The following is a 27,943-nucleotide window of genomic DNA, read 5'->3' as shown; positions in this document are numbered from 1 at the left end:
GGAACAGACTGTGCGGGCCAAGCGCGTGCGGAGGCGGCTGCGGGGAACCCGTGGGAGCTGCTGGGGATGGCGGCGGGAGGCGGCCGAGGCGACCGATACCCTGACAGTCAGTCAGAGGCAGGGGGAGGGTCCCAGGGCGGCCCCGAGCGCCTGGAGGATGGAGCCGCCCCGCACCTGGCGGGGGAAGCCAGGGCCGCCCAGGGTTCCCGGCCAGGGTGAAGGACCCGGGGTGACCCGCCCCTGGCCTCGTGCGCGGCGGCCCCGCAGTTGGAGGGTTGGGGCGCCCCCACCCTGCACCGTGGGTGCCACACGCCCACGGGAACCCGAGTTCCCCCTAAGGTGCCGCCCGCGGCGTCAGCCCCTAACTGCCACCACCAGGGGGCGGCCCCCCGCCCGGGGCTAGATAACACCCCGGGTCTCCGTCTCCCCCCTAAAAAAAAAATTCCTTTCACTTTCAATCTTTCTCTGTCACCCGGCCTGACCCCTTCCACACCCAGCTGGGGCAAGCCCGGTGCGTGAGGAATGGGGCTCTGGGTCGCCGAGGGGCGGGACGGGGCCCCCACGCCCCCGGCGGAGGCAGGGAGGGCGGGTTCCTGGGTCCCCGGCTTGGGGGGGGGGACGGGTTCCGGGGGCCGGACGTCGGGGTTCTTGGAAGGGGAGATGGGGAGTTTTCATGGTAATTGGGGCTCACGCAGGAAGCCTGAGGGAGTAGCAGGCGGAAACCTAGCCACATCAAGGCGCAAGGGAGGGGCGGGGGGGTGAAGGGGCGGGCGGGGAGGGGGGTGGGTGGGGGTCCGAGACTTGTTCTTCTGCCCCTTCCAAGAGCCGGTCACAGGCATGAGGGGCCCCCGGCCGAGATGAGAGTCCTGGCGCCAGCCTGCAGCCCCACTGTGCGTAGCCGGGCGCGGGGCCACGGGGCGGGGCGGGGGGGGTGCCGTCGGGATGGGGCAGAGCCGGGGGAGAGAGGGACAGACATGGGGGAGAAAGGGACAGACATGGGGGAGAGAGGAACAGGATGGGGGACAGATGGACAGGGGGAGGGGGGGATGGACAAAAATGGGGAGAGAATAACCGAGCGGGTAGAGATGGACAGATGACAAAAAGCCCAGGCAGAGGTGAGCAGAAGTGAGGGGAGAAGTGATCCTGCTGGAGGGGGGTTGGGGTGGGCGCTGGAAGAGACCGAATGAGAATGAGACGTGGGAAGGGAGAAAGAGGGACGGGAGGAAAGTGGGGGTGGGGAGGCGGGACGAGTGCTGCCCGCAGAGGGCTGCCCCAGCGCCCCCCCTTCCCGCAGACCTCGCTGCTGCTGCTGCTGCTTTCGCTGCTCAGCCCCGGCGGCCGCGGGACCCGCAGCTGCGCCTTCCGCTACAGCCCCATCTCCTCCAACTTCGCCGCCACCATCCGCAAGCTGGTGAGCCCCCCGCCCCCCTCCACTCTCTCCCGCCGCCCCCTTCCCGGGTCGAGGCTTCCCGGCTGGTTGGAGTTTCCTCTCCCGGGGTCTCCAGAGTTCTGTCCCTCCCCCACACACACCCCTTTTCACCCAGGCCACCCTGTTCTCTCCCGCAGTCTGACTATCTGCTGCAAGACTACCCCGTCACTGTGGCCGCCAACCTGCAGGACGTGAGTCCCAGACGGGAGGGGCCCGGGATGGAGGTGGGAGCGAGAGACTCAGCATGCACCACCCTTCAGGGGACCAGGCTAGTTTGCCAATTCTGCCCCCTCCTCCCAGGACCCCGGCTTCCAGTCCCCAGCCCCCAGCCCCTCCCCCCTCAGACCCGGGGGTCCCGGGCCCCAGCCCCTCCCTCCTCAGACCCTGGGGTCCAGGCCCCCAGCCCCTCTGCCCTCAGACCTGGGCCCCCCCATCCTCCACCCCCACCCTGCGCCCAGGGCCAAGTGTGGACTGTCTCCCCAGGATAAAGTGTGCGGGGCTCTCTGGCGTCTGGTCCTGGCCCAGCGCTGGATGGGACGGCTCAAGACTGTGGCCGGGTCCCAGCTGCAGAAGCTGCTGGAGGATGTCAACACCGAGATATACTTTGTCACCTACTGCTCCTTCCAGGTCAGCCCTGAACTTGGGGGCCAAGGGAGGGGAGCCCAGTGCCTTCCTGGGGCTGGTGGGCCAAGCCCCTTTAGGCCTTCCTGGAGAGCTTTTTGACTGTAGCTACTCAGGGGAGATAGAGACAGGAACCCCAGTCTTGCTGGGGGGGGTCCCTCCGTTGCTAGGGTGCTGGCAAGGAATAAAACTCCTCCAGGCACCAAGGAGGGTGAAGGGGCAGGCCGCAGATCTTGGGGCTGGGTGTGGGGCCCTCCTGCCCCCAGTGGTCAGGGGTTGGTGGGTGTCTGCATGGGGCGTGGCTACAGCACAGCGGCCAGGAGGAGCTGGGGGGATGCGGTGGTGACGTCTCCCTCCCCTGCCCCCAGCCCCTCCCCAGCTGTCTTCGCTTCGTCCAGACCAACATCTCCCACCTCCTGCAGGACACTTCTGAGCAGCTGGCCGCTCTGAAGCCCTGGGTCACCCGCCTGGACTTCTCCCAGTGCCTAGAGCTGCAGTGCCACACAGGTGAGCCCCCCCTGTGCCCCTGCCCCCCTCTTCCCCCTCCTCTCCCAGTCCCAGACAGCCCCCTCTGCCCAGTGCCACCAAGACCCCACCCCACCTGCTCCCCGCTGGCTGGCCCTTTGACCCTGGGCATGCCCCTTCCTCCCTGTACTTCAGTTTCCCCTTGCCTTACCGCGGCAGTGCACTGCAGTAGGAATATGACGCCAGCCACACGCGTAAGTGTGAATTTTCTAGGAGCTTCCTTGTCGTAGCTTGCCAGCACTGCCCAGACCAGTTGGCTTAAATATCAGGGATGTACTGTCTCACCATTTTGGAGGCTGAAGCCCCAACATCGAGGTATGGGCAGGCCATGCTGTTCCTGAAGCCTGCGGCATCCTGGTGGCTTGCTGGCCATGCAGAGCTCCTCCTTTGCCTCCATCTGTGTCCTGCTTTCTCCTCCTGTGGCTTCTGTGTCCATGCCCCAAATCCCTTTGCTCCCAAGGACTCCAGTCGTATGAGATTGGGACTCGCCCAGATTTGGTGTGGCCTCGTCTTCATCAGCTCTTCCAAAAGATCCCATTTACAAACGAGCTCACACCCTTGGGGCTGGGAGTTGAGGGCTCAGACTTGTCCTAGCGGAGGGGGTGGGGCATCAGGCCCCCGATGCTAACCTCGCATCCCTAACCCCTGGCAACCACTAATCTGGCTCCACCTCTATAATTAGGTTTTTTGCCTTAACTTTGATAACTTATACATCTTTTGACAATTAGTAATGTTAATGGCATCTTTCACTTCATCATCTCCAAGATATTAGCATTTCTTCACATCAATCCATCTTGCAAAATTTATTTCATGAGATCGTAAATGTTCTCTTTTTCCTGCCAAGCCTTCAAAACTCTGGCCTGTGTTTTACATTCCCAGCACATCTCAATGCAGACACCCCACCTCCACCCCGTCCCCAGATGAAGTGCCCCGAAGAGCCACCTGCAGCCAGCGGCTGCCGTGTTGGACGGTGGCTAACGCCCAGCTAAAAACTCCACTTTTTAAGTTTATTGAGGAGTTTTCTTTGCAGCCAAGCATATCGTTCAGGTTTATCATTGAGCCTGGTCTTAGGAAAAGAAGAGAGATTTTTTATTTGTAGAACCAGCAGCTATATATCCTGTTCACCCCTGGCTAAGGTATTTTCAGGGTCTTGTTGTCCTGGTTTGTGTTTTTCTGCTACATTTGTCACGTTTTAAGGGGTATTTGAAAAACCTCCCACTCTAACTATTTTCTGCTCAACTTCTCCTTGCCTTTCGAACAGTCTTGGCTGTTTATATTTAGCTGCGCTTGCCGTTTATGTCTCGTTCCGTGACTAGTCCTTTCTGCAGCCCAGTTTAACTGGGCACATCTGCACCTGATGTGCTCCTGGCAGTGTGGACACAGCTTGGGACAAGACGGAGAGCCCTGCCTGCGCGGGGCTGACTTGCTAATCGAAGACAGACACTCACCATGTAAACACATAAATAAAGGAGAAAATATCCGAGCATAAGGCACGCTATGCAGGGAATTAAAACAGGGTGATAAGATTGTCATCTGTGATGGTTAGAGAAGGAGGTAGCCGGTGCAAAGGTCTTGAGGCTGAAAGCCGCCTACTTGTTTGTACGACAACAAGGATGCTGGTGTGGTTGGAACCGAATAAGTTCATGGGGAAAGTGGGAGGTGAGGACAGAAAGAGAACAGGTGGCAGATCAGGCGTGCTAGCCTTCCGAGCCATCATACCTTCCTCAGAATGTTTCTCCTTTCATTATCTATCCTCCCACTCAACAAATATTTCAATGAGCAGCGACTAAGTAACCATCCTGCCGACCACCGGGAACTCACAGGCAGTGGGGGTGGGGGGTGGTGAAGATAAAAAACGACCTATATAAGCTTGAGAAATGTATTTGTGTTTGCTTGATTATAAATTAGAATGCAACCTTAGTGTGTGCCAGCCACTTTTTTAAATGCTTTTTTCCATGTACTCAGTTAATTTCCGTGATAAACTTATGAGGGATGTCCCATTATTGTGCCCATTTAACAGATGAGGAAACTAAGTCATGGAGAAGGGAGCAGTCTTCTGGAAGCCGCACAGCCACCACAAGGCAAGCTTTTACTTCCTTTCTTCATCCAGGCTTCTCTCTCTCCCCCCAGACTCCTCCACTCTACTGCCCCCAAGGAGTCCGGAGTCTCTAGGGGCGCCAGGCCCTCGGCAACCCCTGCTGCTGCTCTTGCTCCTACCCTTGGCTCTCCTGGCCCTGCTGCTTGCTGCTGCCTGGCGCCGGTGCTGGTGGAGGATGAGGCCAAGGACGCCCTGCCCTGGGGAGCAGGTGAGCGGGCAGGGTGGACGGGGTGGGGGGGAGGGAGGCCCAGTCACACCCCCACCCACCTCATGGCTCACCTTGTGGGGACCGCAGGTGCCCTCTGCCCCCAGGCCCCAGGATGAGCAGCCCCTGCAGCTTGTGGAGCGCTGACCTGGCCGGGACCTGGTCTCGGTGAGTCCTGCACACCTCTGGAGGCTTCGAAGGCCCGGCTGAGGACGCTGGAGTGTCTGGGGGGTGGGGATGGGGGGCATAGGCACTGGAGCCCAGCAGGGGAGGGACTGGGTCAGCTCTGGGTGCAGAAAAAGAACAGGGGGCAGACTAGAGGAGAGACTGCAGGTCAAGCAGGAGGCTGGGTAAAGTCCAGCCAGGGCCATGGGTCTGAGAGGAGGGGATGAGACAGAATCAGATGGGAGTGGGAGAGATGGGTTGGGGGCTGGCGGGCTTTGGGGATAGTCTGGCTTTTGCAGGCACCTGATGGGCAATGGGGCTACTTCAAGATGGGACGCCTGGGGGAGGAGCCTGGATGAGAGAAAGACCTGAGCCCAGAGGGGACATGTGGGTGTGAGGTACCCAGGGGGCATCTGGGGAGACATTTGGATGCAGGATTCTAGAACCCAGCAGGGAGTTGGCCTCCTGCAGCAGGAATGGAAGGGAATTCCAGGCAGAAGGGAACGTATTTGCAAAGACCTGCAACTGTGAAAAAAGCTCAGCATGTTTCAGTAAGGCCTGGCGCAGGGCAGCGGCTGCAGAAGGGGATTACAGCAGGAGTGGGAATTGCAGCAGGAAAACCAAGGCCTCTGACACCAGGCAGGGGAGCAGTGCCTTCCCGTCCAGGACAGTGGGAGCTGTGGGAGGCATGTGTGGAAGGAACTGGGAACTGTTGTGGGAGCAGAAGGCATGTGGGGTGTGAAGGAGGAAAGAGGTCCCCCAAGGGACCCAGAAGAATTGAATCACACATAGGAACACAGGCCTTGTGCTGGGGCCTTCCACAGAGTAACTCAATTGTCATAACAGGCTGGTGAAGTTCTCATCCCCATTTCACAGAGGCTGAAACACAGGCACAGAGAGGTAAATAGTTTGCCAAAAGCCACACAGCTCATGAGTTCACAGAGCCAAGATTTGATTCTGGTCCCATCTGGTCTCTTCTGCCTCAGTTTCCTTATCTGTTCACATAGCCCGCTTTGTCATGAGGATTAAGTGAAAATGATACATGTGAGCCCTCAGGGCAATGCTCACTCTTCAAGGGAAACAGAACATGAGTCACACGTGATTTTAAATTTTCTGATAGCCACATTTAAAGAAAAAAAAAGTAAAAAGAAACAGGTAGCACCACTTTAAATAATATACTTCATTGTGTTCAATTTATCCAAAATATTGTCTTTTCAAATGTAATCAGTATTTTAAAAATCATCGAGATTTTCACATTTTTTCCACACTAAGTCTTTCAAATCCAGTGCGTGTTATAAACTCATAGCACAACTCAATTCAGATGCTGAATTTTCATTGGAATTACTTGATTCTGCATTTAGATTCCATGACACAGTGGTTAAAGTGGATTCACGAGCCTGAGTTGTTCCAAACGTACTTAAAAGCCTCCCAGGAACTGAATCGAGCGTCGGTTTCTAAATGTTATTTTCATGTCAGCCGTTGTATCTGAGCAGTTTTTTGTATTAAAACTTCTTTTTTTTAAAAAAAGGCATTACTTCAAGAAGTCTCCATCCCACCCTGCCCACTCTGTCTCCCTACTCTCTTGATAACCACTTTAATTAGGTAAAATTTAAAATTCGCTTCTTCAGTCACATTGGCCGCATCTCAAAGGCTCAATAGCTGCCTGTGGCTGGCGGCTGCCATGTTGGCCAGCACAGATCTAAAAAGTTCCGTTCCTGTAGAGCGTTTTCTTGGACAGCACAGCCCTGCCTATAGTGAGCACTCACTGTGGACTGAGTTATGTAGGGAACTGACTGAGCCAACCCTGAGCTCCTGCTTTCCCCTCTCCCCTGTCTGTGGATACTCCAGTGTTCCCTGTGAAATAGATGCATAATCATCCCATTTTACAGAGGAGGACACTGAGGCCCAGAGAGAAAAGTCACCTGCTGCAGAGACAGAGCTGGGAAATTGGGGAGATGCTGTTTCTCTCCTCAGCCTTCTTGCCCCTCTGGCATTCTGTCCAGGATGGAGACAACATCAGCACCCAGTGCCAGCTCCAAGCCAGCCCTAGCCTGTGTCAGTACAGAGCCCACGTCCCCATCAAAGTGCATCTTTATCGTCCTCATCTACTGGCTCTGGACAGGCCTGTCTATGGAGGGTTGGCAGTTGGGATGAGGTGGTTTGGGTTTCAGAGCTTCGGTTTCTCAGCTAAAGCAATGTGCCTTTCAACATGTGTCTCCTTATACTCCTGGCCTATGGGGGAGATGACATAGACCCAGAGGGCCACAGCACAGGATGAAGCAATCCAATGGAGGCAGCACAGGCATCGCCAGGGCCCCAGGAGGCATCAACCTAGGCTGGGCAAGGAGGTTCTCAGAGGATAGGTCCCTGGCGCTGGAGTAGTGGGGTTTCTTGAGGGGAAGAAGAGTATAGAGGGGTTGCAGGCAAAAGCAACAGCACACGCAAGGCCTGCGAGAGGCTACAGGGGTTGGGGATGAGTGGCCAGTGGCCGAAGGGGTCGCAGTTGTGAGCAGAGGAGGGGAAGGACCAGATCTGAATGGAGAAACTGAGGCCTGTTTGGGTGGCCTGGAAGGGGAAACACCAGACACTGGGATTGTGACAGGTCAGATTTTGGAAAGTGGGAGGGGAGGGGCAGTGAGGGCATCCCGGGCCAGGGACAAAGCAAAGGCCTACAATCCAGAAAGTGAGAAGTTCCTTTGCGCAACACACCGCGGATCGGTGCAACCCAGAAACCGGGATCATGGCCGCTGGTCTAAATTGAGCGATGGAGGACGGGCCAGGTCGCCCCCTGCGGGTTAAGATGAGCCGCAGCCGTTAGTCACTTGGGGCAATGGTTCTTTTCCTCACGAATACGGCAGCCCCTCAAAACGATGGCCGCCGAGGCAGACCCGCCCGGGCCAACAGACGCCCCGCCTCACCCCACGTGACCTCCCTCCCCGCACAGCCATGGCCGCCGCAGAACGATAACCGGATTGGACAGTCAAGAAGCGTTCCGCCCCCTAGCGGGCACCGTGGCCCTCACTGCGCATGAGTCTAATGCTTTGGCCAATGAAAAGACGGAAAGCTGCCCGCTCAGGCCGTGTGCGTCACTTCCGCCGCCCCTGTTTCAAGGGATAAGAAACCCTGCGCCCACCGTTCCTTCTTTCCCAGGCAGCTGCCGAAGATGGCGGAGGGTCAGGTGAGGCCTCCGCGCGTTTCGGGGCGGCGTGGGGCTGGGTGCGTTCCTGGTTGGGATGGGTTTGGAGATCCTAATTCCTTGTACGTGGGTTATGGAGTTTAAGTTCAATAAATTAGCAAACCACCTGGGGGATATTTCGGGCTGCCTTTAGGCCTCGGATTAGTTAGATTCTGGCTTTTTGTTCCAACCCGGGGGGTAATAGTGGGAGCTTCCAGGAGAGGAGATTTTACAACAAGATCTCGTTTACTTCTGTGTCTCCTATTGGGGGCGTTGAGGTCAGGCTCTGGTCGAGTTGGTTCCTTTATATATTCCCAGCGAAGCGCGCAGAAGGCCATTCGGCAGCTTCGGGGTGATGAGAAGCTGAGGGTTGGTTCAGATGTAGCCCAGTCGCCCTGGAGACTGTAAGAGCCTGTCGGGACCCGGCTTTGTCCTTCCATGTCTAAATGTGGGGGAGTTTCCCACCTTGCCGAAGGCATTGGCTGTTTCATGTTAGTGTAGTTCCGGTCGAGGTCCTCTTGTGACCCCGGTTATTTTGAGTAGAAAGCCCCTCCTGGAGTGGGGCGAGAGGGCTGCCTCCGGGGTAGTCAGGAATTGGATTATTCTGTCGCTTATGGGGGCCAGTTTTCCTTGAAGGCTTGTTACTGTTGAAGCAAAGGGACCCCCAGGAGGGCGTGGGAACATAGCATCTAACTTGAGCTTTAAGCTCCTTGTCCCTTGGTATAAAGATATACCTATATAAGAAAGGACGGTTTTGGAAATAGTCGTCATATGTAATTTTTTGTAATGCGTCTACTTTTTGGGGAAGGGAAAACAGTTCTGGAGCTAGGCAGACCCAGGCTCCTCAGTGGATTTAGGTTCTGTTTTATGTAGGTGCAATTACTTCTCTCAGTATTCCTGAGGGAGATACTGTTGTCCTCATTTTACAGGTGAGGAAATTGGAGCATGGACAGTTGGAGATTTTTGGCCAAAGTCCCGTTGTCAGGAAGTCTGGCTTTAGACTCTGTGCTCTGCTGCACTGCCTTCCAGCAATCACAAAGTACATCATAAGAATTCAATAAGAGTGGGGACTTCTACCCTTGTCAAAGGAAGCTGAAGCTCAGCTGTCAAGCCATTGGCCCAGGGAGGCAGAACTAGCGTGGGCCAAGGTCAGGGGAAGATTAGAATTACATGGGATCCAGCTCACTGAGTGAAATACTAAGTCAGTCTTGTACTTCTTTTTTTTTTGGCCACAGTTTCTTTGTCTGTAACTTTGGGCTTGTATCTTAAAGCTGACTAAGTTTCCTTTTGGGGGTGAGGTGGAGCTGACGAAAGGAAGTAGCTTGTTGGGGTGGGAAGAGCAGACTCCCAAGCCCTCACCGTATTTCTTTCCCCCAGGTCCTGGTGCTGGATGGCAGAGGCCATCTCCTGGGTCGCCTGGCGGCCATTGTAGCCAAGCAGGTACTGCTGGGTAAGTGCTGCCACCAACTTCTGTCATCACCCCCACCTGAAGGTCAGTGATGAGCAACAATCACCATCTTTCGTTTGAGTCTCGCGACCATGAGATCAACCCCATGCACCGCTCTGAGACCTCCCAGACAGCAGCCTCCCCCAAAGTGCCGGGTTCCTGCTTCAGGACTGTTTACTGGCAGGCTAACGTGCATTGAACATAAAGCCAGCTCTGCCAAGTGCTGCTCTTGGCTTCGTTCTCCACATGCACTGTGGTCGGTCGCACACTGGGAAGAGGTCCATCTGTCCTCAGCAGCAGCTGGATTCCATGGGCTGGGATAGTAGGTTAGTTGTGACTGCTCCTAACCCTATTTCTCCTTGATTTTCTTCCTCATCAGGCCGGAAGGTGGTGGTTGTGCGCTGTGAGGGCATCAATATTTCTGGCAATTTCTACAGAAATAAGTGTAAGTCAGGGCAGCATGAGAGGGGCTGGAGAAGACTGACTTCTCCAGGCCTCGGTTCTGTAGGGCAGTGCTGGTGGTGATAGGGTGGGAGTCTGGGCTTTTATGTTGATGGGAGATTGACCTGGGACAGGTGGGTCTGCTCAGACCAGGCCTTAGGCATGCTCTCCCCTCCCCAGTGAAGTACCTGGCCTTCCTCCGCAAGCGCATGAACACCAACCCCTCCCGCGGCCCCTATCACTTCCGGGCCCCCAGCCGCATCTTTTGGCGGACTGTGCGAGGTGAGCTGGGCCCAGGCCACCAGGGTTGGGTGTGTGGCCGATGATGAGGACTTTTCCCACTCTTGTTCGAGTTTCCAGACCATGAGATGACTGTACATGCACTACCATCTGAGGCTGCTGTTGTGCCCATCCTCCCCTGGGTGAAGGTGCTGGGACTGGGGAGGGGTGTGCTCAGACAGCAGCTCTGAGCAGCCCCTGCCTCTGCCCACAGGCATGCTGCCTCACAAGACCAAGCGGGGCCAGGCTGCCCTGGACCGCCTTAAGGTGTTTGATGGAATTCCACCTCCATATGACAAGGTGAGCCCGGCAGCTTCTAGGCCGCCACTGGTACTGCCCCAGGTGTCTGTGATGTTCCACAATTACCTACATTGTTCGATACCCGTGAGAACAGTCCTGGCTGAGACGCCACCCCCAGCCCCTTGCCTCTGTCCTCCTTCACCACAGGTCTCTAAGCTCCTCTCCTTCTCTAACAGAAAAAGCGGATGGTGGTTCCTGCTGCCCTCAAGGTTGTGCGTCTGAAGCCCACCCGGAAGGTGAGCACCTTCCCCATGTTAGGTTTGAGCCCTCCAGCTCCTTGGGGCTTCCAGGGCTCGGGGTCCCTGGGACTGGCAGATGATGGCTTTTTCTCACGATGGTCTGCGGATGCCCCTGTGGGCCCTGCCGATAACGCCAGTGGCTCAGCTGATGCCAGGAGCACAGGGGGGTGGGTGTCCTCACTTGGACTGAATGAAACAGTAAGTTCCTGGGGTCCAGCAGCACAGGCAGGAGCTGCATGCTTCTGGGCTCTGGGGCACTTGGAGTTCCTTACACCTTTGCTTCCCTGCTCCCCTCCGCCCCCCAGTTTGCCTACTTAGGGCGCCTGGCTCATGAGGTTGGCTGGAAGTACCAGGCAGTGACAGCCACCCTGGAGGAGAAGAGGAAGGAGAAGGCCAAGATCCATTACCGGAAGAAGAAGCAGCTCATGGTGAGGGTCGAGTTGGGGAGGACCATCTTCCTGGGTGGGCATGGCAGGTGGCCACCGCTGCAGCGTGCATCTCCCTTGATGGGCTCTGATCACCTTTGGTCCTTTTTCACCCCCAGAGGCTACGGAAACAGGCCGAGAAGAATGTGGAGAAGAAAATTGGCAAATACACAGAGGTCCTCAAGACCCATGGACTCCTGGTCTGAGCCCAATAAAGACATTATTCCTCACGCTTGGCCTGGCCTGCCCTTCCTCCTCCATCGCCGCCCCGGGATGTGGGGCGGGGGGGGGGGGGGTCCTCGGGCAGCAGCCCCAGAGCTACAGGCAGCCTGGGGCTGAGAGAAGGCTAGGAAGCAGAAAGGGCCCTACTGGGTTTAGAGTTCACAGGAGGTCAACAGCTAAGAGCTGACACAGCTGGTCTCTGGCCTAATTGTTCACATGAGAATTTTACAGAAACGAACAGTGGAAACAGCCAGTTACCTGGGTTTCAATGTTTTGGGGAAAGAAAGCTGGGAGATTGTAATAGGGGACCCCTAAATTGTGAATGGGGTCTTTGTTCAGAGTATTCCATGTGGTTTCATAATATGAAACTCTTCCCCTATTAAACTGTTAGAAATCACATGTGTGTATGGGGTGTTCTGAGGTTCCTTAGCGCGGGTATTTATAGATGTGTAGGCTGGGAAGGCTGTGCCCCTGGGCTTCCAGGTACTGCCCTTGCTCCTTCCCTGTATACTGTGATCAGAGATGAATAAATTATTTTTAAAGAAAATTGGCGTCTTTGCAGTATGTGTCTGCTCTGCAGACAGCCCCAAGATGGACAATGACACAGAAAAGGGTTTGAATAAACCATTGCTGTTAATTCTGGCTGTCTTTGCAGAAATGAGTTTCTAGTTTGCCTTCCCTGCAGAACTTGGAAAGTCACTCGTGAAAGGTTTTCATGATTTACATGCAGGTACATGCATGCCTGTGTTGCTGTATGTGTAGTCAATGGCCTTTGCTTCTGGCGCTAAAGCAGAACGCATTTCTCAGCAAGTACGGAATGGGGCATAGTCTTCAAACCACCACCACCCCCATTTGCTGTGCACCTGGGTTATTGCGGTCTTGTGCTGTGCAGAGGAGTGTTGGCAGCACGCACACGTTTTGTGTAAGGAAACATAGATGCTAAAACGAGCATGATGGTTGAGCATGAGGAAATGGTTATTAAATTAGCCTCTAGGCATACTAACTCCCAAGGTGAATTCTTGAGAGGTAAATTAGGGGATGTTCAGCTGGTGAGTCCCTCAGGGTCACTCAGCAGAGCCTGCCTGGCTCCGGCCCTATTTTCCTCTTAGGTTTCGGTGGAGCCACCCAAAGGTGACAAGTAAGATTCCATCCCAAGAAGTCTGGCTTGAACATGATAAAAGAAGGAGAGGAAAATTTATGTTATACATCAGCTTGACATGCAATTCTCTGTCAAATACACCTCAGCACAGTCTCCTGCGCATACAGATAACATGCCAGGCCGTTCTATTGTTTAATTTTTCAAAATAAAGTCCTGCAAGATGCCATGTGGGTGGGGTCCCTACCAGAAGCCAGACCCTCCTTGGGAACCCCTTGGTAGGGGGGCTTCCTCCAGTAGCAACTGGACACGTAAAGGATTAAATCTTTAACTTGACTAAACTGCATGCCACAACAGTACGTCATAATCCCACAAAAGCATGACCTGTTAAATTTCGATCAACTGGGCTTTAGAGAAATGACAAATGTTTACTCTTCAAAAGACACAACTAAGAAAACAAAAGCCACAGACTGGGAATAAGTACTTATAATCACTTTAAAGGACAATGACCCACATTTCATTGTCCTCAACAAGTAGGCAACCCAATTCAAAATGGGGCAAAAAAAAAAAAAGTTCTGGAAATGATCATGGTGATGAATGCACAACTGTGTAATGGTGTTGTTAGCCATTGATTGTGTACTATGTATGAACTGTACTTGTGTGAAAATTTCCAAATAAAAATGTATATATTTTAAATGAGGCAAGAGATTTGTATAAACATTTCACCAAAAAAAGGTAGGCAACTGGCCAATGAGCCCATGAAAAGATGCTGCACATTATTCATCATCAGAATGCAAATTACATCTCTGCATTTATCCTTCATTCCTTTAAACAAAAACCTGGAAGCGGATCCATGAGCCAAAGGTAGGCACGTTTGAAGAGCGCTTGTGCCAGCCTGCCCACCTGCCAGCCACCTCTGACAGCAGGTGCCCGCTCAGGTGGCCCTGCCAATTTCTCCTTAGCTTCACCCACATGGACATTAGAGACCGTTGAGATCAGGGACAACGGGCGTAAATTAGAGTCTTGTTTCAACAGGCATTTCTGTGCTCACAGGGAGAGTAGCCCCCCTTGCATTTCTGCTGTGAAATGCTGCAAATACGTCTGTGCAGCCTGCAGAGGCAGGACGATATCCCCTCCCCTTGGGTGCTCATAGAGTTTGCTTGAATTCATTATTAGACACCAAGGATGATTACCACGCAGATCAATAAATCAACGTAGAGGGTTGTAACTGAAATTAAAATAAATGAAATTGAGTCGAACTGGAAAAAAAATCAGTATTGCATGAAGGAAAGGGAAAAACGAGAGGGAGCGAGAGAGGTGGAGGGAGGTTTGCTCACAATTTAGAATGTATTTCCTATTGTGGGTTGTGGTTGAGAGCTCTGCACCTGAATGTCTCCAGATGGGACTCCCACCTTTTCAGGATGAAGCAATGTTTCTTTGCTTTGCTTTTCCCTTATTATCATAATCATGCAAGTTGCTCTGAGCAATTTGCAAAATACTGGGCATTAAACCAACAAGCAAAAAACAGAAAGGACGTTATACCTGATTTCCATCCCCCAGAGCTGCAAACCACTGTACCCTGCCATGAATTTCCTTCTATACTTTTCTATGTAACTTTTGTATCTGATCATTAGATATGTGGATAAAACTGAGTCCTGCTTTAAAACAAAACAAAGCAAAAAACCATATCATAAGTCTTTTTCTTCGAAGTCACTCAGAAACGTTAGAAATTACTTTTTTTATCTTCCCCTCCACCCCCTACCAAATTATAATAGGGAAGACACAGAAGTTTTTAAAGGTGGAAAATGAAACTCTATAATGCTACCTCCAGAGGGAATGAAGCAATTAAAATTTAAAATTATTCAAAGTTTGCAGAGCTAATAAGTATAAAAGACATTAAAATAATTTAACTTTCAAAAATGGTTTTTCCAAGTGTGTAGCACTTATAATTCTGAGATTTTTCTCATTTAAAAGAGCGCTAAAGAATAGATTTTAAAAGCCCTGAACTTGGATATTTAGAATGTTGCAGAAATTTGATCAAAACTGACTGGCTTAAAATGGAAGGCAGATTTTTAAAAAGCACTTAAAACTTTGGAGACATATATATAAAGCCTTCTCTGTCTCTAACAGCACTGTCCTACAGAACTTTCTACATTGACAAAACTGTTCTATATTTGTACTGTCCAGTATGCAAGCTTCTAGCCTCATGTGGCAATTAAGCAAAGTGAAATAGGAATAGAGCAACGAAGGAGCTGAATTTTTCATTTTATTTCATTTAAATTTAAAAAACCACATGCAGCAAGTGTCTGTAAGATTGGAAGACGTGGGTCTATAACATCTAAAAAGATACAGTCCACAATTAGATTATGCAATTAGCTTTTTAAAAAATGAAAGAAATTATCCCATAGGTTGCCAGTAAATATTTTTTTAACAGATAAACAATATATTTATTAAATGAGTTAAGACAAATAAACTTTACAAACAGACAAATAATAAAAGGCTCAGTGGCTAAAATAGATGGTAAGCATCATTTAAAGGAATCAACACCATCACGGTATCTCAGTTGGCAGACTATATCTTTTGATTGGAGAGTTTAATCCATTAACATTCAGTGTTATTACTGCATGGGTAGTACTTTCTTCTACTATTTTGCCTTCTGGATTTTATATGTCATATTTAATTTTCCTTCTTTTTACCTTTACTCATAGTCTTCCTTTCTACACTCTTCTCCACACTTCTCTCTTCTGTCTTTTCGTATCTGTCTCTAGTGCTCCCTTGCCAGTAAATATTTTAAAATAATAAGCCCTTTGTTCTGCAATTTGATTTGTTAACATACAAAATCAAATGGACAAGCCGGAGACCCAGGTTCGATTCCCGGTGCCTGCCCATACCCCCCACCCCCACCACCAAAAAAAAAAATCAAATGGAAACAGCATATATCTGGAAAGATACATCGAAAGCAGATAATGGTAGCTGCTTTTGGAGAGAGAAACTGGGTGTCTTGGGGAGAAGAGTGGGAGAGATATTTCTCTTGCCTCATTTAATTTTGAATACCCTTTGAATTTTATACCATGGGCAAATTAAATTAGAAATGAAAAAAAAAAAAGAAAGATGGCTCTCAATCCTTCTATTCCAGGAACTACTAACCTCCTTCACATTTGTCACATCTAGAGTGGTCCATCCTAAAGCTATGCCATGACTTGTTTGCCTAGATATTTTGGTATTTCTCCTTCCTCTCCATTCATTCACTGACTCAGTTATTCCTAAAGTACAAACTGAGCATCTCCGACATGGCACATCCTAGAAACCCATGTGAACAAAGTGAACAGAAATCCCTGCCCACCCGGGGCTTACATTCTAGCGGGGAAGGGGAAACAAAATAAATGGTGAGCAAGGATACATGAGCAAGATGAGTTCAACCTGTCAGAAGTGCCATGAAGGAAATCCCGGACTTACTGACAAAAGGTGGAGAGCATGGGGGTGTGGGAAGTTTCTCTGGAGACTGGTCAGCGAAGGAGTCTCTAAGGAGGTAACATCTGAGACTCGAGGGATGAGGACTCGGGCTGGTAAAGCAGCCGAGGACAGAGCTTTCCATGCAGAGAGAATAACAAGGTAGGAAAGAATGTTCTAGAAACACCAAGGAACTAGGACAGGAGCAACACTCTACATAAGAGGGGAAAGCGATACCAGATCCTGGAGTAAAGTTACTAAATGTGGCCTCTCAGTGACAGTTTAAGTACCCAAAGTGAGAAGAGATGTTTAGAAACTTGTATAGCAAGATGACAAGCTAATGCTGTTATCAGTTGGATCTAGAAAATAAAGCTTAGGACTTGTATTTTGTAATGTTTCGCAATTTCATTTTCCTGCTAGTTCATTGTTACTGTATTTTGCAAAAACATTGGTCCATGACTAGTTACAAATTTTAACAACTGGTCCTTCACCACAGATTGTTTGAGAAGCAACAATGTAGGGGTTTTATAGGGGCATACAGATTTCATATTCTAAATGCAATAGTTAAAAAAAAATTCTTCTCCACTCACAAATAAAAGGAAAAAAAATAACACAGAAGACTAATGTTTTCTTTTAGTACCTCCCTGGTTTCATTCCCATCACCCCCAATTTTATTTTTGCTGGATCAGAAATTTATTTTGGCGTAAAGTGTGAGGTAGGGATCCAATTTTTTTTCCCCCAGATGGTCACCCAATTTTCCTAACACAGCGCTTAAATATTCTGTATATCCCCTATGGATTTTACCATATGCTAAATTCTCAAATCTGGTTGGGTCTGCTTACAGACTTCCTAAGTGTTTTCTCTAAATATTTACATTGAACAAAGTATCACTTTTAGCCCAACCACACAAATTATACACACAAGGTGCTAGGATTATGGAATACATAGATACTACCAGTATTGATTGATTTATTGATTGCATGGGCAGGCACCAGGAATTGAACAGTATTTATTTTTAAATGCTTAATTCACATGCAGTTTGGACCAGAATAAGACACAGATTTAACTCTTGCATATAACGATTATCATCTAAGTGCCTCTTTGTGATTGGATAGAGTAGTTGGGACACAATAGCAAAAGCCTAAATTTAAGGTCTTTGGTGAACCTGATGCCTTAGCTAAAGAGTCTGGGAGGAGAAGACTCCGTAGAGGGTGATGGGGGAATCCTTTTGGGTTTTAGTTTCGACTTTTACAACCAATAAATATTTCTGAGCCTTCTGTTCAGGAGGCATTTCACTGAGAGGAAAGAACTTAGACCTCGGGTCCTCCAGGGTTTATTTCCCGACTGCCCTTGGTTGTGTGACCCTGAGAAGTCACGTTCCTTTCTTAGTTTCAGCCTCCTCCTCTATTTCTGTATAATGGGGTAATAATAGGAACCATCTTCAGGGTGAGAGGAGTTGCTGAACATGTATTTCTATAGGCAGGAATAGAGACCCGAATGAATTAGGCCAAGGATTAACTAAGGGAAGAGGCACCCGCCAAGGTCTGGAGTTGAAAAACCTGCCACAAGGTCCAAGTCTGCCAGGCAGTCAGAAGTTGACAAGGCCGGCAGGAGTCACCAGTTACCGTCACCACTGCCCAGCCAGGGTCTGAAAAACGGCAGGTGCTCATCGAATGTGAGCTCAACATAAAAAAACGATGCCAGCATTTCTTCTTTACCGGTAGCTTTGGAGCCAAAATGCCCAGGTTCAAATCCCAGCTGAACCTCTTGCTTTCCAGTGAAACCAGGCGCAGCTGACCCTCAATTTCTCCATCTGTAAAATGGGAATAATAAGAGAACCATTCTCAGAGTATTGTTGTGAGGACAAAATGTGTTTAATACGTGTAAGAAGTTCATTCAGCACAGAAGAAACTGCTTTGTAAGAGTTTGCTATTTAAAAACTTTAAGCAGTTATAGATCAGCGCCATCCAACATGGTGGCCATTTGAATTTAAATCTAATAAAATTAAATTTAAACGAATCAGGTCCTCAGTCCCATGCACCACATTTCAAATGCTTAACTGGGTTAGAGCGGATTAAAGAACTTTTCAATAACCGCGGAACATCCTACTGGACAACGCTGTTACACACAAGAAAAGAGAAATTTTCTGAATCTAGCATACATAAACCTCACGGGGAGCTTTCGCCCCTGCCGAAGATGGCGGCGCCGTCGCACAAGCTCCTGGCACCCTCCTATCGTTCGCCCCGCAGAAAGATGGCCGCATCCGTATCCGGCTTGAGTCATGAACGAACGCAGCCATGCGGTCCCAAGCCCATGTGAACCTGCACAAATATTACGGCTTCCTTTCAACTCTCGCGATAACGTAGGCGCACGCAAAGTTGGCCGCACCTTCCCAAGCTCAACCAACAGGGAAGGCGCAATGATAGCCTGAGACTCTCGCGAGATAGCCGCCGCCACTCCCCACCCCTCTGCCATTCAACATCATGGCCGCGTCCGTGCAGTTCCCAACTCACGTGCTTGGTTAAGGCCGCCTGTCAATCAGAGTCGCGCTCAAGGCACCGCCCAAAGTCGGGCTATAGCGCCCATTTACGTCATTTCCTTTCGAGCCCCTGCGTAGTTGATAAGGAAACCCGGACGTCCCCGTCGCTCTCTTTTTTTCAAGCGGCCGGGAAGATGGCGGACATTCAGGTATGGGCTTGGGGCTAGAGAAGCGTTTATGGGGTCAGCTCGGGGCTTTCGGGGTACATCCTGGGGGCAGGGCTACACGCCTCAGTTCTGGGGCTGGTTGATTCCGGGCGTCCCTGATTTCCTTTCCTAGAGATCAGCTCGGGCAGACGGCGCGTGCTTTGGGTTAATCTAGATTTTCTTAAAATTCGGGGTTTGAGGATTGATTTTCTGGAAGTCTCTGGTGTTGAGGTTTAATCCTGTGAGAACTGAGTCTTAGAAACTAGTAATGCGGGGACTACACCGTTTTGCCTTTAATCCTGAAGCCGCATAGGTTAAATTTGGATTGAATCCTGGATGGAGGGGACATTGGGTTTTGGGAACTAATAGTATCCAGGGTGTTGGAGGAGTGATTTAGGATGTGGGGCTGAAGGGGTGAATTGCGTCCGCGGCGGGAGGTGTTTTAGAACATAAATGCTGAAGCAACCTCAGATTTAGAGTAGAGTTTTTGATTTACCGGTAAACTCGAATTGGGGTAGCCTAGAGGGAAATTGGGGGTTTTGGACTGTGGCCAGGGATTTTTGGTCTCTTCGTTTTAGGAAATAAAATCTGGACTGATGGGTTAGGTATCCTAGGGATAAGCGTTAGAAAGATTGGGGTTGGGGGTGGTAAAAGCTCCAGAGAGTGGCGTCCAGGAGGTTTGCTTCCTGTTGCTTGCTCACCAGCTCTCTCATCCCCACAGACCGAGCGTGCCTACCAAAAGCAGCCAACTATCTTCCAAAACAAGAAGAGGGTCCTGCTTGGAGAAACTAGCAAAGAGAAGCTCCCGCGTTACTTCAAGAACATTGGTCTGGGTTTCAAGACACCCAAGGAGGTACGGGGACCCTCAGAAGCAAGAATGAGGACCCCCCCCCCCAAACTCCAGTGCTGCACATGTGCCCAAGCAGAGGTGCCCAGGCCACACCCCTTACTCGCTTCAGGAGCTGCCTATCCAAGGCTCATGCTTTCTCCTTATCCCTTCAGGCTATCGAGGGAAGCTACATCGACAAGAAATGTCCCTTCACAGGCAACGTCTCTATCCGAGGGCGAATCTTGTCTGGTGAGTGAGGGGCTGGGGGGCGTCTAAGACCTAAAGTACCGACTGGGAGGGTCCTAGGATTTTTGTTTTCAGATCCTGGTGGGGAGGGGGCTGGTGTCTCAGCCTTCCAGATCTGAGGGGAGAGGAGCTGGACTGGGATTCTAGGGGCCAGGATACTGGCAAATGATGTCTGTTTTCACGATGGTCTTCGGATGCCCCCACGGCCCTGCCGAGAAATCCGCTTAGCGAAGCTGATGCCAGCAGCAGGGCTCCTTGGGAACCCTGCCTAGCAACTCAGTTCCAGCGTCCCCTTGGCCCCTTTTTCTCCGGGGGCTGACCCTGAGTCTGTCCCCCCTCCCAGGCGTGGTGACGAAGATGAAGATGCAGAGGACCATCGTCATCCGCCGGGACTACCTCCACTACATCCGCAAGTACAACCGATTCGAGAAGCGCCATAAGAACATGTCCGTGCACCTGTCCCCCTGCTTCAGGTAAGCACGGTCTCCCTGCCCTTCCAGGCCTGGGCCAATCAGAACCAGCTGAGGAAGTGCCCTGAACAGGGCAGCAGTTCTGACCAGCTTGTCAGTCGTCACAGTGTTCTGCTGGGCGGAAACCTCGTGTCTAAGGGATGAGAACGTCTTGTCAGGCGAGAGCCTTAGGATTTAGAAGGCTCATTCCTTAACATTCATATTGGGTGTCCCCTCCTGGGCTCACTGTTGGGTGCCGGTTCTCACAGAACGTGCTCTAGCAGCAAGGATAGCGGGAGAGGTCAGGGTCGTGGGGGGTGGCTTGGGGATATGTTGAGGGGACTGTGGGAAGAGTTGAGGGGGCGGAGGGTGTGGGGAGTTGGTTTCCGGGTCATATGCAGGTGCTGAGCTGTGCTCTGGCTCCTGGGGGAGGGGCAGGCTCAGGGAGGCTGCCCAGAACAAGTGGTGGTCCTCAGGAGCCTCCATGCTGTCCTTCTAGAACAGGGACCATAGCAGCCCCCTGGGAGGTTCTTTGAAGGGTTTCAGGGTACTTGTCCCACAGGGTCAGTAGTGCTCTATTGGTCATGAATGGTGGGGCAAGTGGAAATGGAAGCTGGCGCTTGGGTGGGGTTTGGCACAGCTGGGAGGCCTCAGCCTGGCAAAGGAAGGGGCTCGCCTGGGTTGCTGGGCTTAGCGTGGTCCCTTCTGACGGCACGGGCACTGCCCCCCACAGGGACGTCCAGATCGGCGACATTGTCACCGTGGGTGAGTGCCGGCCCCTGAGCAAGACCGTACGCTTCAACGTGCTCAAGGTCACCAAGGCTGCCGGCACCAAGAAGCAGTTCCAGAAGTTTTGAGCCTGGATGCTGCCCAGCCCCAGCTCAAGAGAAATAAAGTTATTTTCCCACCCACTGGCCACCCGCTGTGCCGTCTGTGGGCCCTTACCTAGCAGAAGGAGTGGTCTCATCCAGAGTTAAGGATGGGAATGGGGCCAGACCTCTGCCCGCTGCCCTTTGTTCTTTTATGAGCTGCTCTCTCTCTGGGTCTGGGTCTCAGCTTCTGAATAAACAAGGCCATCCCCCCTCCCACAGGTTCCTGGGTGTTCCCCAACTCTCCCGTGGTCGGCCTGGGTGCCCCCCATCCTCCTGTCAAGTGCCTTCCCGGCCACTGAGGGTGAGGAAAGCAGGACAGAGTGGCCGTGTCTGGGCGTCCACCTGGGCCTACCTGTCTCCCTGGCCGCTCGGGAGTGGAGCCCATCAGGGTCCGTGGCCTGCCTGGCTGAGGAGGAACTGGGCCAGGGAAGCACGTCCTTTCCCTGGAGCCCCTGAGTTGCCGAGCTGACCTGTGGCCTAGATCTCAGATTTGGAAATTTCCCTGCACCATGCAACTCTTAGAGTCCAAGTGAGGAAATGGACCTCGATGGCCAGTCCTGCAGACAGGAGCCCAGCCCTGCAGAGAGACACCTGAGGAAGAGGTTGGGACTGGGCAGTGAGGGACCTCAGCACGAGCAGGGTTAGGCACACATAGGGAAGGAAACAGGGACAGAGACTTTGAGCATCCCAAGAAACCTGAGACGGAGAAAGATGGGAGGGAAAGAGCAAGGGAGGTGCTCTGAGGCAGGTAGAAAGAGGGAGACTTTGGGGCAGGGAGGATCTGGAGTGGGGAGAGGAGAGGGGCTGAGCAGTGCACAAGGCTCCAGACAGCGGGGGTGGGGGTGGGAGCAGGTGAGGACTGACCAGGGAGAGGACAGCAGAGGGAGACCAGGGCTGCTGGAACGGTTCCGCTGGCCTCATCCTACCCCGGGCCTTGGTGCTGCTAGGTCCCCAGGTCCCTGCCCCCCAGGCCTGTACCAGGGTCTGAGGCCCAGCACTGGTACAAGGGTTGGGAGACAGGGCTGCGAGGAAGAGGAGCCGCTGCTGCCTCCTGACGGGCCCAGCTGCTGCCTTTTACCCTGGCCCGGCTAGGGCGGGGGTTCCTGCCAGAGGAAGTGGGGCCGCATCAAAGAGCGCAGGAAGGGGCAGGGAGGGTCAGGGGGCACCGCCCCAAGTTTCAGAGCCGCATGCCTACCTCACCCTGTGCTGGAGGGGGGCAGAGACTGGGGGTGGGTGGGAGACGGGGACCCAGGGAGAGGGGGGTTGAGATACAGAGGGGGATGAGACCCAGAGGAGGATGGACCCAGAAGAGGGGGGGATGGTGACTCAGAGGGAAGGGGATGGAGGCCCATGGAGGGGATCAGAGATCACAGAGGGGAAGGGAGACCCGGAGGAAGGGGTAAGAAGCCCTGAGAGGGAGGGTAGCAGAGGCACAGCAAGGGCTCTGAGCCTCAGGGCGGGCCGACCCCCTCCGGCCGCAGGTGTTTCCGTTTGGGGTGGGGCTGCCCTGTTTACAACAACAACAGCCCAGCTCCCCTGTTTCCTCCGCGGTCGTTGGGGCGTCTCCTCGGCGCCCTGGCCTGCGTCAGGCACCTTGCGGGGGCTCAGCAGAGCCTGTGTGCGCCCGGGAGGAACTGGCTGGGTGGGTGGTCGAGACCCGGAACCTGGGCCATCCTCTCCTGGGAACGGCGGGGCTGAGCACTGTCTGCCGTAGAGAGGGGAGAGTTAGGACCAAAGAGTTCCCACCCTCTGCCCCACATGCCTCCACCTCCCCTGTCCTCTGAGCCTTGCACTGGCTGTTCCCTCAGTCTGGAACACTCTTCCCCCAGGTTCCTGCCCGGCCCCCTCCCTTCCGTGTGACAGATAAAATCTATTTCTTGAATATTTGTCTATTTTTCCTACTACAGTTGCCTCCTGCACGGGTCCATCAGCCCCAGGCAGGCAGGGGCCTCTGCACCCCCATCTGCTAGAACTAGTTGGAAGTGCTGGTTTCTGTTTTGGTGAGCAAGCAACTTAAATCCCCACGTCCTCACAGGCTGGACTCGAACCCTGTTTCTTTTTATTATTATTATTATTATTATTGGGAGTTAAGACCACTCACATTTTAATATAAAAACAAGTGCTCGATATTTTATCCTTTTCCTTTTCTTCAAAAAATCTAGAACAAGGGATCACTTCAAATTTCCATAATAGTTTAACATTGCAGATTGAAGAAAGAGCTATTTAGGAAACATTGGAAGTTTCTTCCAGGTGAAGTTGGCTTCCACTTGACTGCAGAATTCAGGATTTCTCAGATGACAATACAGAGTCAAAATCAGCGGATAAAACTTTTCAAACTGTTTGACGCCTCTGCAGACCGGCACACCGATCTGAGGTCGATACTTTTATACTGTACTTGGAAACTCCCTTAACAAATTCTTCCTCCAGAGGAACAAAGGGCAACTTTCCACCTTGCTGGGCAACACCTAAAACAGTAATTCATCAGGTTGTTCCCTGCAAGACTTCTCCCCCCCCGAGACTGTCCGTTTCTCAATGACACCAACGTATTTTATTCGAGCTTTTGGGGGAGCCTGTACCGAGGCTGGCTGCCGGGCTGGATCGGGAGAGCCCCCCGAGGCTGCAGTCCACAGACTTGCTCTCAGTACTGATTTCACTCCTTTGGGAACTGCTATTACTGTGTCATTTTTGGCTTTTCCGAAACATTTTTCACCATAGCTTGATCCAAAGAAGCTTCCTATAGAGATGAATGCTATTTTATTATCTCCTAAAGTTCCACAGAAAGCCGTCTACATGGATAGCTTCCTTTCTTTTTGACACGCTCAACTCCTTTAGGAAAAATGACATGCCTCACAACCGCCGGCCCATCTCTGGACCCGCTTTTGGGTGGGATCAGGTCTGCTTGGGCAGCCGCCCCTAGGGCGGCTATTCCTGTTCTAATCCCAGCGCCAGCCTTTCAGCCTCTCCACAGCTTGCCAGAACCCACCCGAACCCTATTTCTGTGTGCTCAGAAACTGTCAGTGTGAGCAGAAGCCCACGGCTGGGGGTGAGGAGGCCGCTGGCTCTGGTTACACTCGGGTTGGAATTCCCACCCCCCACCTGCCAGCTGTGTGACCCTGGGGACTCGACGCCCCCCCTCACAATCTCAGTTTCCCACTCTGTCAAGTGGGATCCTCCTCTTCCTTGCCTCCCTGCCTTTGTGGGGAGACGGTATGCTCAGGTGCTATGGTGCGGGTGGGGCCCTAGGAAAGGTGATACTCAGGGATGTATGCAGGCAGCGCCTACTGTTAGAGACGACCAGGTGACAGTGGCCTTCCAGCAGTGCTGGGCCCCTAGGACCCAAGGGCAAGGGTCCCTGAACAGGTGGCCCCAGGCATGTTATAGGGTTGTGGAATCCTGAACTCTTAAATCGGGTCTTATCTTGAGTCTCCTTTACTTGCAGGCTTCTGGAATTTTCTTTTGCAGGCCTGTGATAAGAGGCCCAAGTGGCAATTGCCACTCCATGGGGGAATTATCTCCAGGACGGTGTTGTAGGAGGGTACTGGCTTTGCTTAAAGCGGGGCTGGTCTTGCCTGCAGCATAAGTGCATCGTGGACCTGGACCCAATGTAACTGAGCAATTAGGATTTAAGGGATGGTTTTGATTACTGAATCGTATTCCTTTTGCTTTCTGGAATATAGGAGTAGACAGAGGGAATACCTGTCTAAATCCCTAAACTATAATCCAGCTGCCCTGATATCTGAAATGATTGTAAAAGCCCTTACCTTGTGCTTCTGTGACTGTGAGAGCTGTGGCACCCTTTATCTGGTCATTTACTTGTAGGGCAAAGGCCCTAATGCTAACGGAGAGTTTGAAGTCAGCCATAAACTAGCTGCAGCCCCAGATATTGTAAATCCCAGACATTTGTATCAGCTAGACTCTGCTGTTGAGAGATAACCTGTCTCCCTTCTTTTAGTCTTAAACCTTAAGTGGTGATGTGGTAGCACTGCCTTCCCTCCTTTCAGCGTACGTTCCCCTATTGAAACGATGACATCACTGTCCCCTTTTCTGCTTGGCACTTGCTGTTCAAAATGACCGCATCTCCCCTTACTAAAATCCTTGAACCCCCTAAACTCGGGGAAACAGATTTTTGGCCGCTAGGCCGTCTGCTCTGCTACTACTTCCTGATAATAAACTCTCTCTTGAAACCCAGGTGTCTCAGGAATTGATTATCAAGTGCTTTGGGCAAAATAATCCACGGCCTTTGTCCCCTAACACTAGGCTAGCAGGATTTGGTAATAAAGGATTAGAGCAGACCCTTGGAGCCTTTAACAGAAGCTTGCTACTAAAGAGACTCAAGATAAGACCAATTTAATAGCTCAGGATTCCACAACCTTATAACATGCCTGGGGCCACCTGTCAGGGACCTTGCCTTTGGGCTGGCCCAAGGGGCCCAGCACTGCTGGCAGGTGATTATCACCGGCCAGTCTCTAACAGTAGGCGCTGCCTGCATACTTCCCAGCTGTGAACCAGCTGCAAGCCCCTGGGTATATCATGCCTGGGCCACCGTTATCGTGTAGCAGACGCCTCAGTCCATTTTAGATACTCCAGAAGCCTCTGGGTGGAGCCCAGGAAGTTGAGTCAAGCGGGTTTCTGCACAGTTTGAGCAGGCCCTCTTTTAGCACAGTCTGAGCCCATCCTAGGAACTCACTGGGGTCGGAACCCCCATGGCAGGTCCCGGCTCTGTGACATTATAACAGAGGCTGGTGGATTGTTTCAGAGGAAGGTATAGATCCTTCTAGAACATTCTAGCAGGAGCCCAAGGGCATCCTGCAGGAATTTTAAAGGCACTTAAAACCAACCCAAGGTCATTTATTATTGCCTTCATTCATTCTACAAAGGTGTAATGAGCCAGCCCCTGGATTTGGAATGCGAGAGTGAGAGAGCCAGACCTGTCCTCGAGAACCTCGGACCCAGCGGGACCCCTGTGGGAAGTGGGCGTCAGGGCTTCAGGCATTACTCCGGATGGTCTCCTCTCGCCCTGAGCCAGCCCTGGACGTGAGTCACTTGCTGTTACCACAAAGAAGTGCCGGGGTCCCCTCCAGGGCCACTGTAATAACATACTGCAGACCCAGGGGCTTAAAATGACAGCAGGCCGCCCTTGGCCTTCCTGGCCTCCACACAGCAGCCCTGCTGCTTCTGCCTGTGTTGCCATGTGGCCTTTCCCCGTCGTCCCTGGGTCTGTGTGCCGATTTCCTCTTTTTTTTTTTTTTTTTTTTTTTTTAACATGGGCAGGCACTGGGAATTGAACCCGGGTCCTCTGGCATGGCAAGCAAGCATTCTTGCCTGCTGAGCCACCGTGGCCCACCCAGATTTCCTCTTCTTAAAAGGACCCAGGTAAGGGCGGTGAGGTGGTGGCTCAGTGGCAGAATTCTCACCTCCCATGCCGAGACCTGGGTTTGAGTCCCAGTGCCTGCCCATGCAAAAAAAAGAAGGACCCATGTCACATATCCCAGGATATATTAAATACATAATTAAAAAATATTGACAAAGCCCTTTGAGGGATAAGAGAAAACATATAGAACTCTTAACTTTACCATCAGGGAAACCCCTGATACTGTGTTAAGCATTAAGGACACCCAAATCAATAGGCCAAGCCCTTGATCTTGAGGCTTACTCTTGTGAAGCTTATGTATGTAGCGGAAAAGTTTAGCCTACCTATAGGCATGCCTAAGAGTTACTTCTGGAGGACCTCTGTTGTTGCTCAGATGTGGTCTCACTCTCTCTAAGCCCAATTCTGCAAGTGAAACATTGCCCTCCCCCTATGTGGGACATGACATCCAGGGGTGAAAGTCTCCCTGGTGGCATGGGAGATGACTTCCAGGGATGAGCCTGGTCCTGGCACCATGGGATCAACAATTCCATCCTGACCAAAAGGGGGAAAAGAAGTGTAACAAATAAGGTATCAGTGGCTGAGAGAGTTCAAATAGAGTTGAGAGGCTACTCTGGAGGTCACTTTTATACAAGCTTCAGTTAGACATTGCTACCCATCATAGCTTGCCAAACCCCAACCCAAACCACTTCTGCCAATCCTAAAGAATACCTAGGACATTATATAAGATTCCACAAAGGTTCCATGCAGTAGGGTAACTTTCCAGAAACCTGCAACCTCCAGATGGATCCCTGGACCAGATAAGTCCTGAAACCTAGAGGGCCCAGCCTCTCCAGAACATCAGCTAGTTCCATCCCCCTACCCCATATTATCAACAGCCCCTTCCAACATGGAAAAGTTAGAATGGGCATACCAAATACCCCTAAATAGTGGGAGAAAGATCAAAGGTGATGGTGGAGTTAAACAGAGAAGGTAGGGTTTAACAAACAAGTGTGAGTGCTGAATCATTATATTGTATTTCTTTTAGTCTCCACTACTGCAGAGCAGCAGGAAGTAAAAACTTAAAATTGTAGAATTGTAGCCCATACCAAACTCTTAAATCTATTCTACAACTCACTATTATGATGTAGTTTGAAATTTATTGCTCTTAAAAATAGGTTATTTTTCACACACAAAAAAAGGAGGGGTATAATAGAGAAGCTAGGATTTAACAAATGAGTATAACTGCTGAATCGTTATATTGATATTTCCTTTTGTCTCCAGTGTCTTGGAACAGCTAGAAGAAAAAAAAATGAAAAATCATGGAACTGTAACCCATACCAAACTTTAAAATCTATTCTATAACTACTTGTTAAAATGTACTTGGATATTTATTGC

At 51.5% G+C, this 27,943-nt stretch overlaps 3 protein-coding genes, 1 long non-coding RNA gene, 5 other non-coding genes and 1 pseudogene across 12 annotated transcripts; 9 read left to right on the top strand and 1 right to left on the bottom strand.

Moving 5' to 3' along the window:
• Nucleotides 1-139: 139 nt before the first annotated feature.
• On the top strand, nt 140-8,085 carry FLT3LG (fms related receptor tyrosine kinase 3 ligand). 4 transcript variants are annotated; one of them, XM_077131146.1, is made up of 10 exons: nt 140-215; nt 498-511; nt 824-890; nt 1,295-1,411; nt 1,567-1,620; nt 1,913-2,056; nt 2,419-2,557; nt 4,706-4,881; nt 4,969-5,046; nt 6,405-6,577. In XM_077131146.1, the coding sequence occupies exons 3-9, from the start codon at nt 858-860 to the stop codon at nt 5,023-5,025; spliced, it is 720 nt and encodes a 239-aa protein (XP_076987261.1). In that variant the 5' UTR covers nt 140-215; nt 498-511; nt 824-857; the 3' UTR covers nt 5,026-5,046; nt 6,405-6,577. The 4 variants fall into 4 exon arrangements, with proteins under 4 accessions (XP_076987261.1, XP_076987262.1, XP_076987263.1 ...); XM_077131147.1 differs by lacking the exons at nt 140-215; nt 498-511; nt 6,405-6,577 and adding exons at nt 609-676; nt 7,988-8,085; XM_077131148.1 differs by lacking the exons at nt 140-215; nt 498-511 and adding an exon at nt 609-676 and having other exon boundaries at nt 2,473-2,557.
• A 100-nt stretch (nt 8,086-8,185) lies between these two features.
• RPL13A (ribosomal protein L13a) lies at nt 8,186-11,579 on the top strand. The gene is made up of 8 exons (XM_077131149.1): nt 8,186-8,221; nt 9,596-9,668; nt 10,045-10,110; nt 10,287-10,388; nt 10,600-10,685; nt 10,862-10,921; nt 11,230-11,352; nt 11,469-11,579. The coding sequence occupies exons 1-8, from the start codon at nt 8,207-8,209 to the stop codon at nt 11,553-11,555; spliced, it is 612 nt and encodes a 203-aa protein (XP_076987264.1). The 5' UTR covers nt 8,186-8,206; the 3' UTR covers nt 11,556-11,579.
• On the top strand, nt 9,708-9,791 carry LOC143660458 (small nucleolar RNA Z195/SNORD33/SNORD32 family). The gene has a single exon (XR_013164057.1). It is a non-coding gene; the product is annotated as a small nucleolar RNA Z195/SNORD33/SNORD32 family (small nucleolar RNA).
• LOC143660456 (small nucleolar RNA Z195/SNORD33/SNORD32 family) lies at nt 10,422-10,506 on the top strand. Its single transcript, XR_013164055.1, has one exon. It is a non-coding gene; the product is annotated as a small nucleolar RNA Z195/SNORD33/SNORD32 family (small nucleolar RNA).
• On the top strand, nt 10,726-10,796 carry LOC143660460 (small nucleolar RNA SNORD34). The gene has a single exon (XR_013164058.1). It is a non-coding gene; the product is annotated as a small nucleolar RNA SNORD34 (small nucleolar RNA).
• Nucleotides 10,996-11,082, top strand: LOC143660462 (small nucleolar RNA SNORD35). Its single transcript, XR_013164060.1, has one exon. It is a non-coding gene; the product is annotated as a small nucleolar RNA SNORD35 (small nucleolar RNA).
• A 7,093-nt stretch (nt 11,580-18,672) lies between the features above and the next one.
• Nucleotides 18,673-21,237, top strand: RPS11 (ribosomal protein S11). Its single transcript, XM_077131144.1, has 5 exons — nt 18,673-18,805; nt 19,524-19,655; nt 19,805-19,880; nt 20,221-20,350; nt 21,060-21,237. The coding sequence occupies exons 1-5, from the start codon at nt 18,791-18,793 to the stop codon at nt 21,181-21,183; spliced, it is 477 nt and encodes a 158-aa protein (XP_076987259.1). The 5' UTR covers nt 18,673-18,790; the 3' UTR covers nt 21,184-21,237.
• LOC143660463 (small nucleolar RNA SNORD35) lies at nt 20,038-20,123 on the top strand. The gene has a single exon (XR_013164061.1). It is a non-coding gene; the product is annotated as a small nucleolar RNA SNORD35 (small nucleolar RNA).
• A 2,241-nt stretch (nt 21,238-23,478) lies between the features above and the next one.
• LOC143658299 (integrin beta-1-binding protein 1-like) lies at nt 23,479-23,901 on the bottom strand (annotated as a pseudogene).
• A 1,807-nt stretch (nt 23,902-25,708) lies between these two features.
• LOC143660160 (uncharacterized) lies at nt 25,709-27,934 on the top strand. Its single transcript, XR_013163863.1, has 3 exons — nt 25,709-25,960; nt 26,076-26,232; nt 27,830-27,934. It is a non-coding gene; the product is annotated as an uncharacterized LOC143660160 (long non-coding RNA).
• The last annotated feature ends 9 nt before the right edge of the window (nt 27,935-27,943 follow it).

This window comes from Tamandua tetradactyla, chromosome 16 (assembly GCF_023851605.1).
Source record: "Tamandua tetradactyla isolate mTamTet1 chromosome 16, mTamTet1.pri, whole genome shotgun sequence".
In the NCBI taxonomy this organism is placed as follows: domain Eukaryota; kingdom Metazoa; phylum Chordata; class Mammalia; order Pilosa; family Myrmecophagidae; genus Tamandua; species Tamandua tetradactyla.
Note: the sequence above shows the minus strand (reverse complement) of the source record. Positions and strands in the feature narration are given on the sequence as shown.

Excerpts from the sequence above, each read along its gene's own strand:
- FLT3LG (XM_077131147.1), top strand. The coding sequence starts at position 858 with ATGAGAGTCCTGGCGCCAGCCTGCAGCCCCACT. Across the intron at positions 891-1,294 it reads CGCCAGCCTGCAGCCCCACT|ACCTCGCTGCTGCTGCTGCT; the intron begins GTGCGTAGCCGG and ends CCCTTCCCGCAG. Across the intron at positions 1,412-1,566 it reads CCGCCACCATCCGCAAGCTG|TCTGACTATCTGCTGCAAGA; the intron begins GTGAGCCCCCCG and ends TCTCTCCCGCAG.
- RPS11 (XM_077131144.1), top strand. Across the intron at positions 19,656-19,804 it reads GTTTCAAGACACCCAAGGAG|GCTATCGAGGGAAGCTACAT; the intron begins GTACGGGGACCC and ends TTATCCCTTCAG. Across the intron at positions 19,881-20,220 it reads CCGAGGGCGAATCTTGTCTG|GCGTGGTGACGAAGATGAAG; the intron begins GTGAGTGAGGGG and ends CCCCCCTCCCAG.
- RPL13A (XM_077131149.1), top strand. Across the intron at positions 10,111-10,286 it reads CAATTTCTACAGAAATAAGT|TGAAGTACCTGGCCTTCCTC; the intron begins GTAAGTCAGGGC and ends TCCCCTCCCCAG. Across the intron at positions 10,389-10,599 it reads CTTTTGGCGGACTGTGCGAG|GCATGCTGCCTCACAAGACC; the intron begins GTGAGCTGGGCC and ends CTCTGCCCACAG.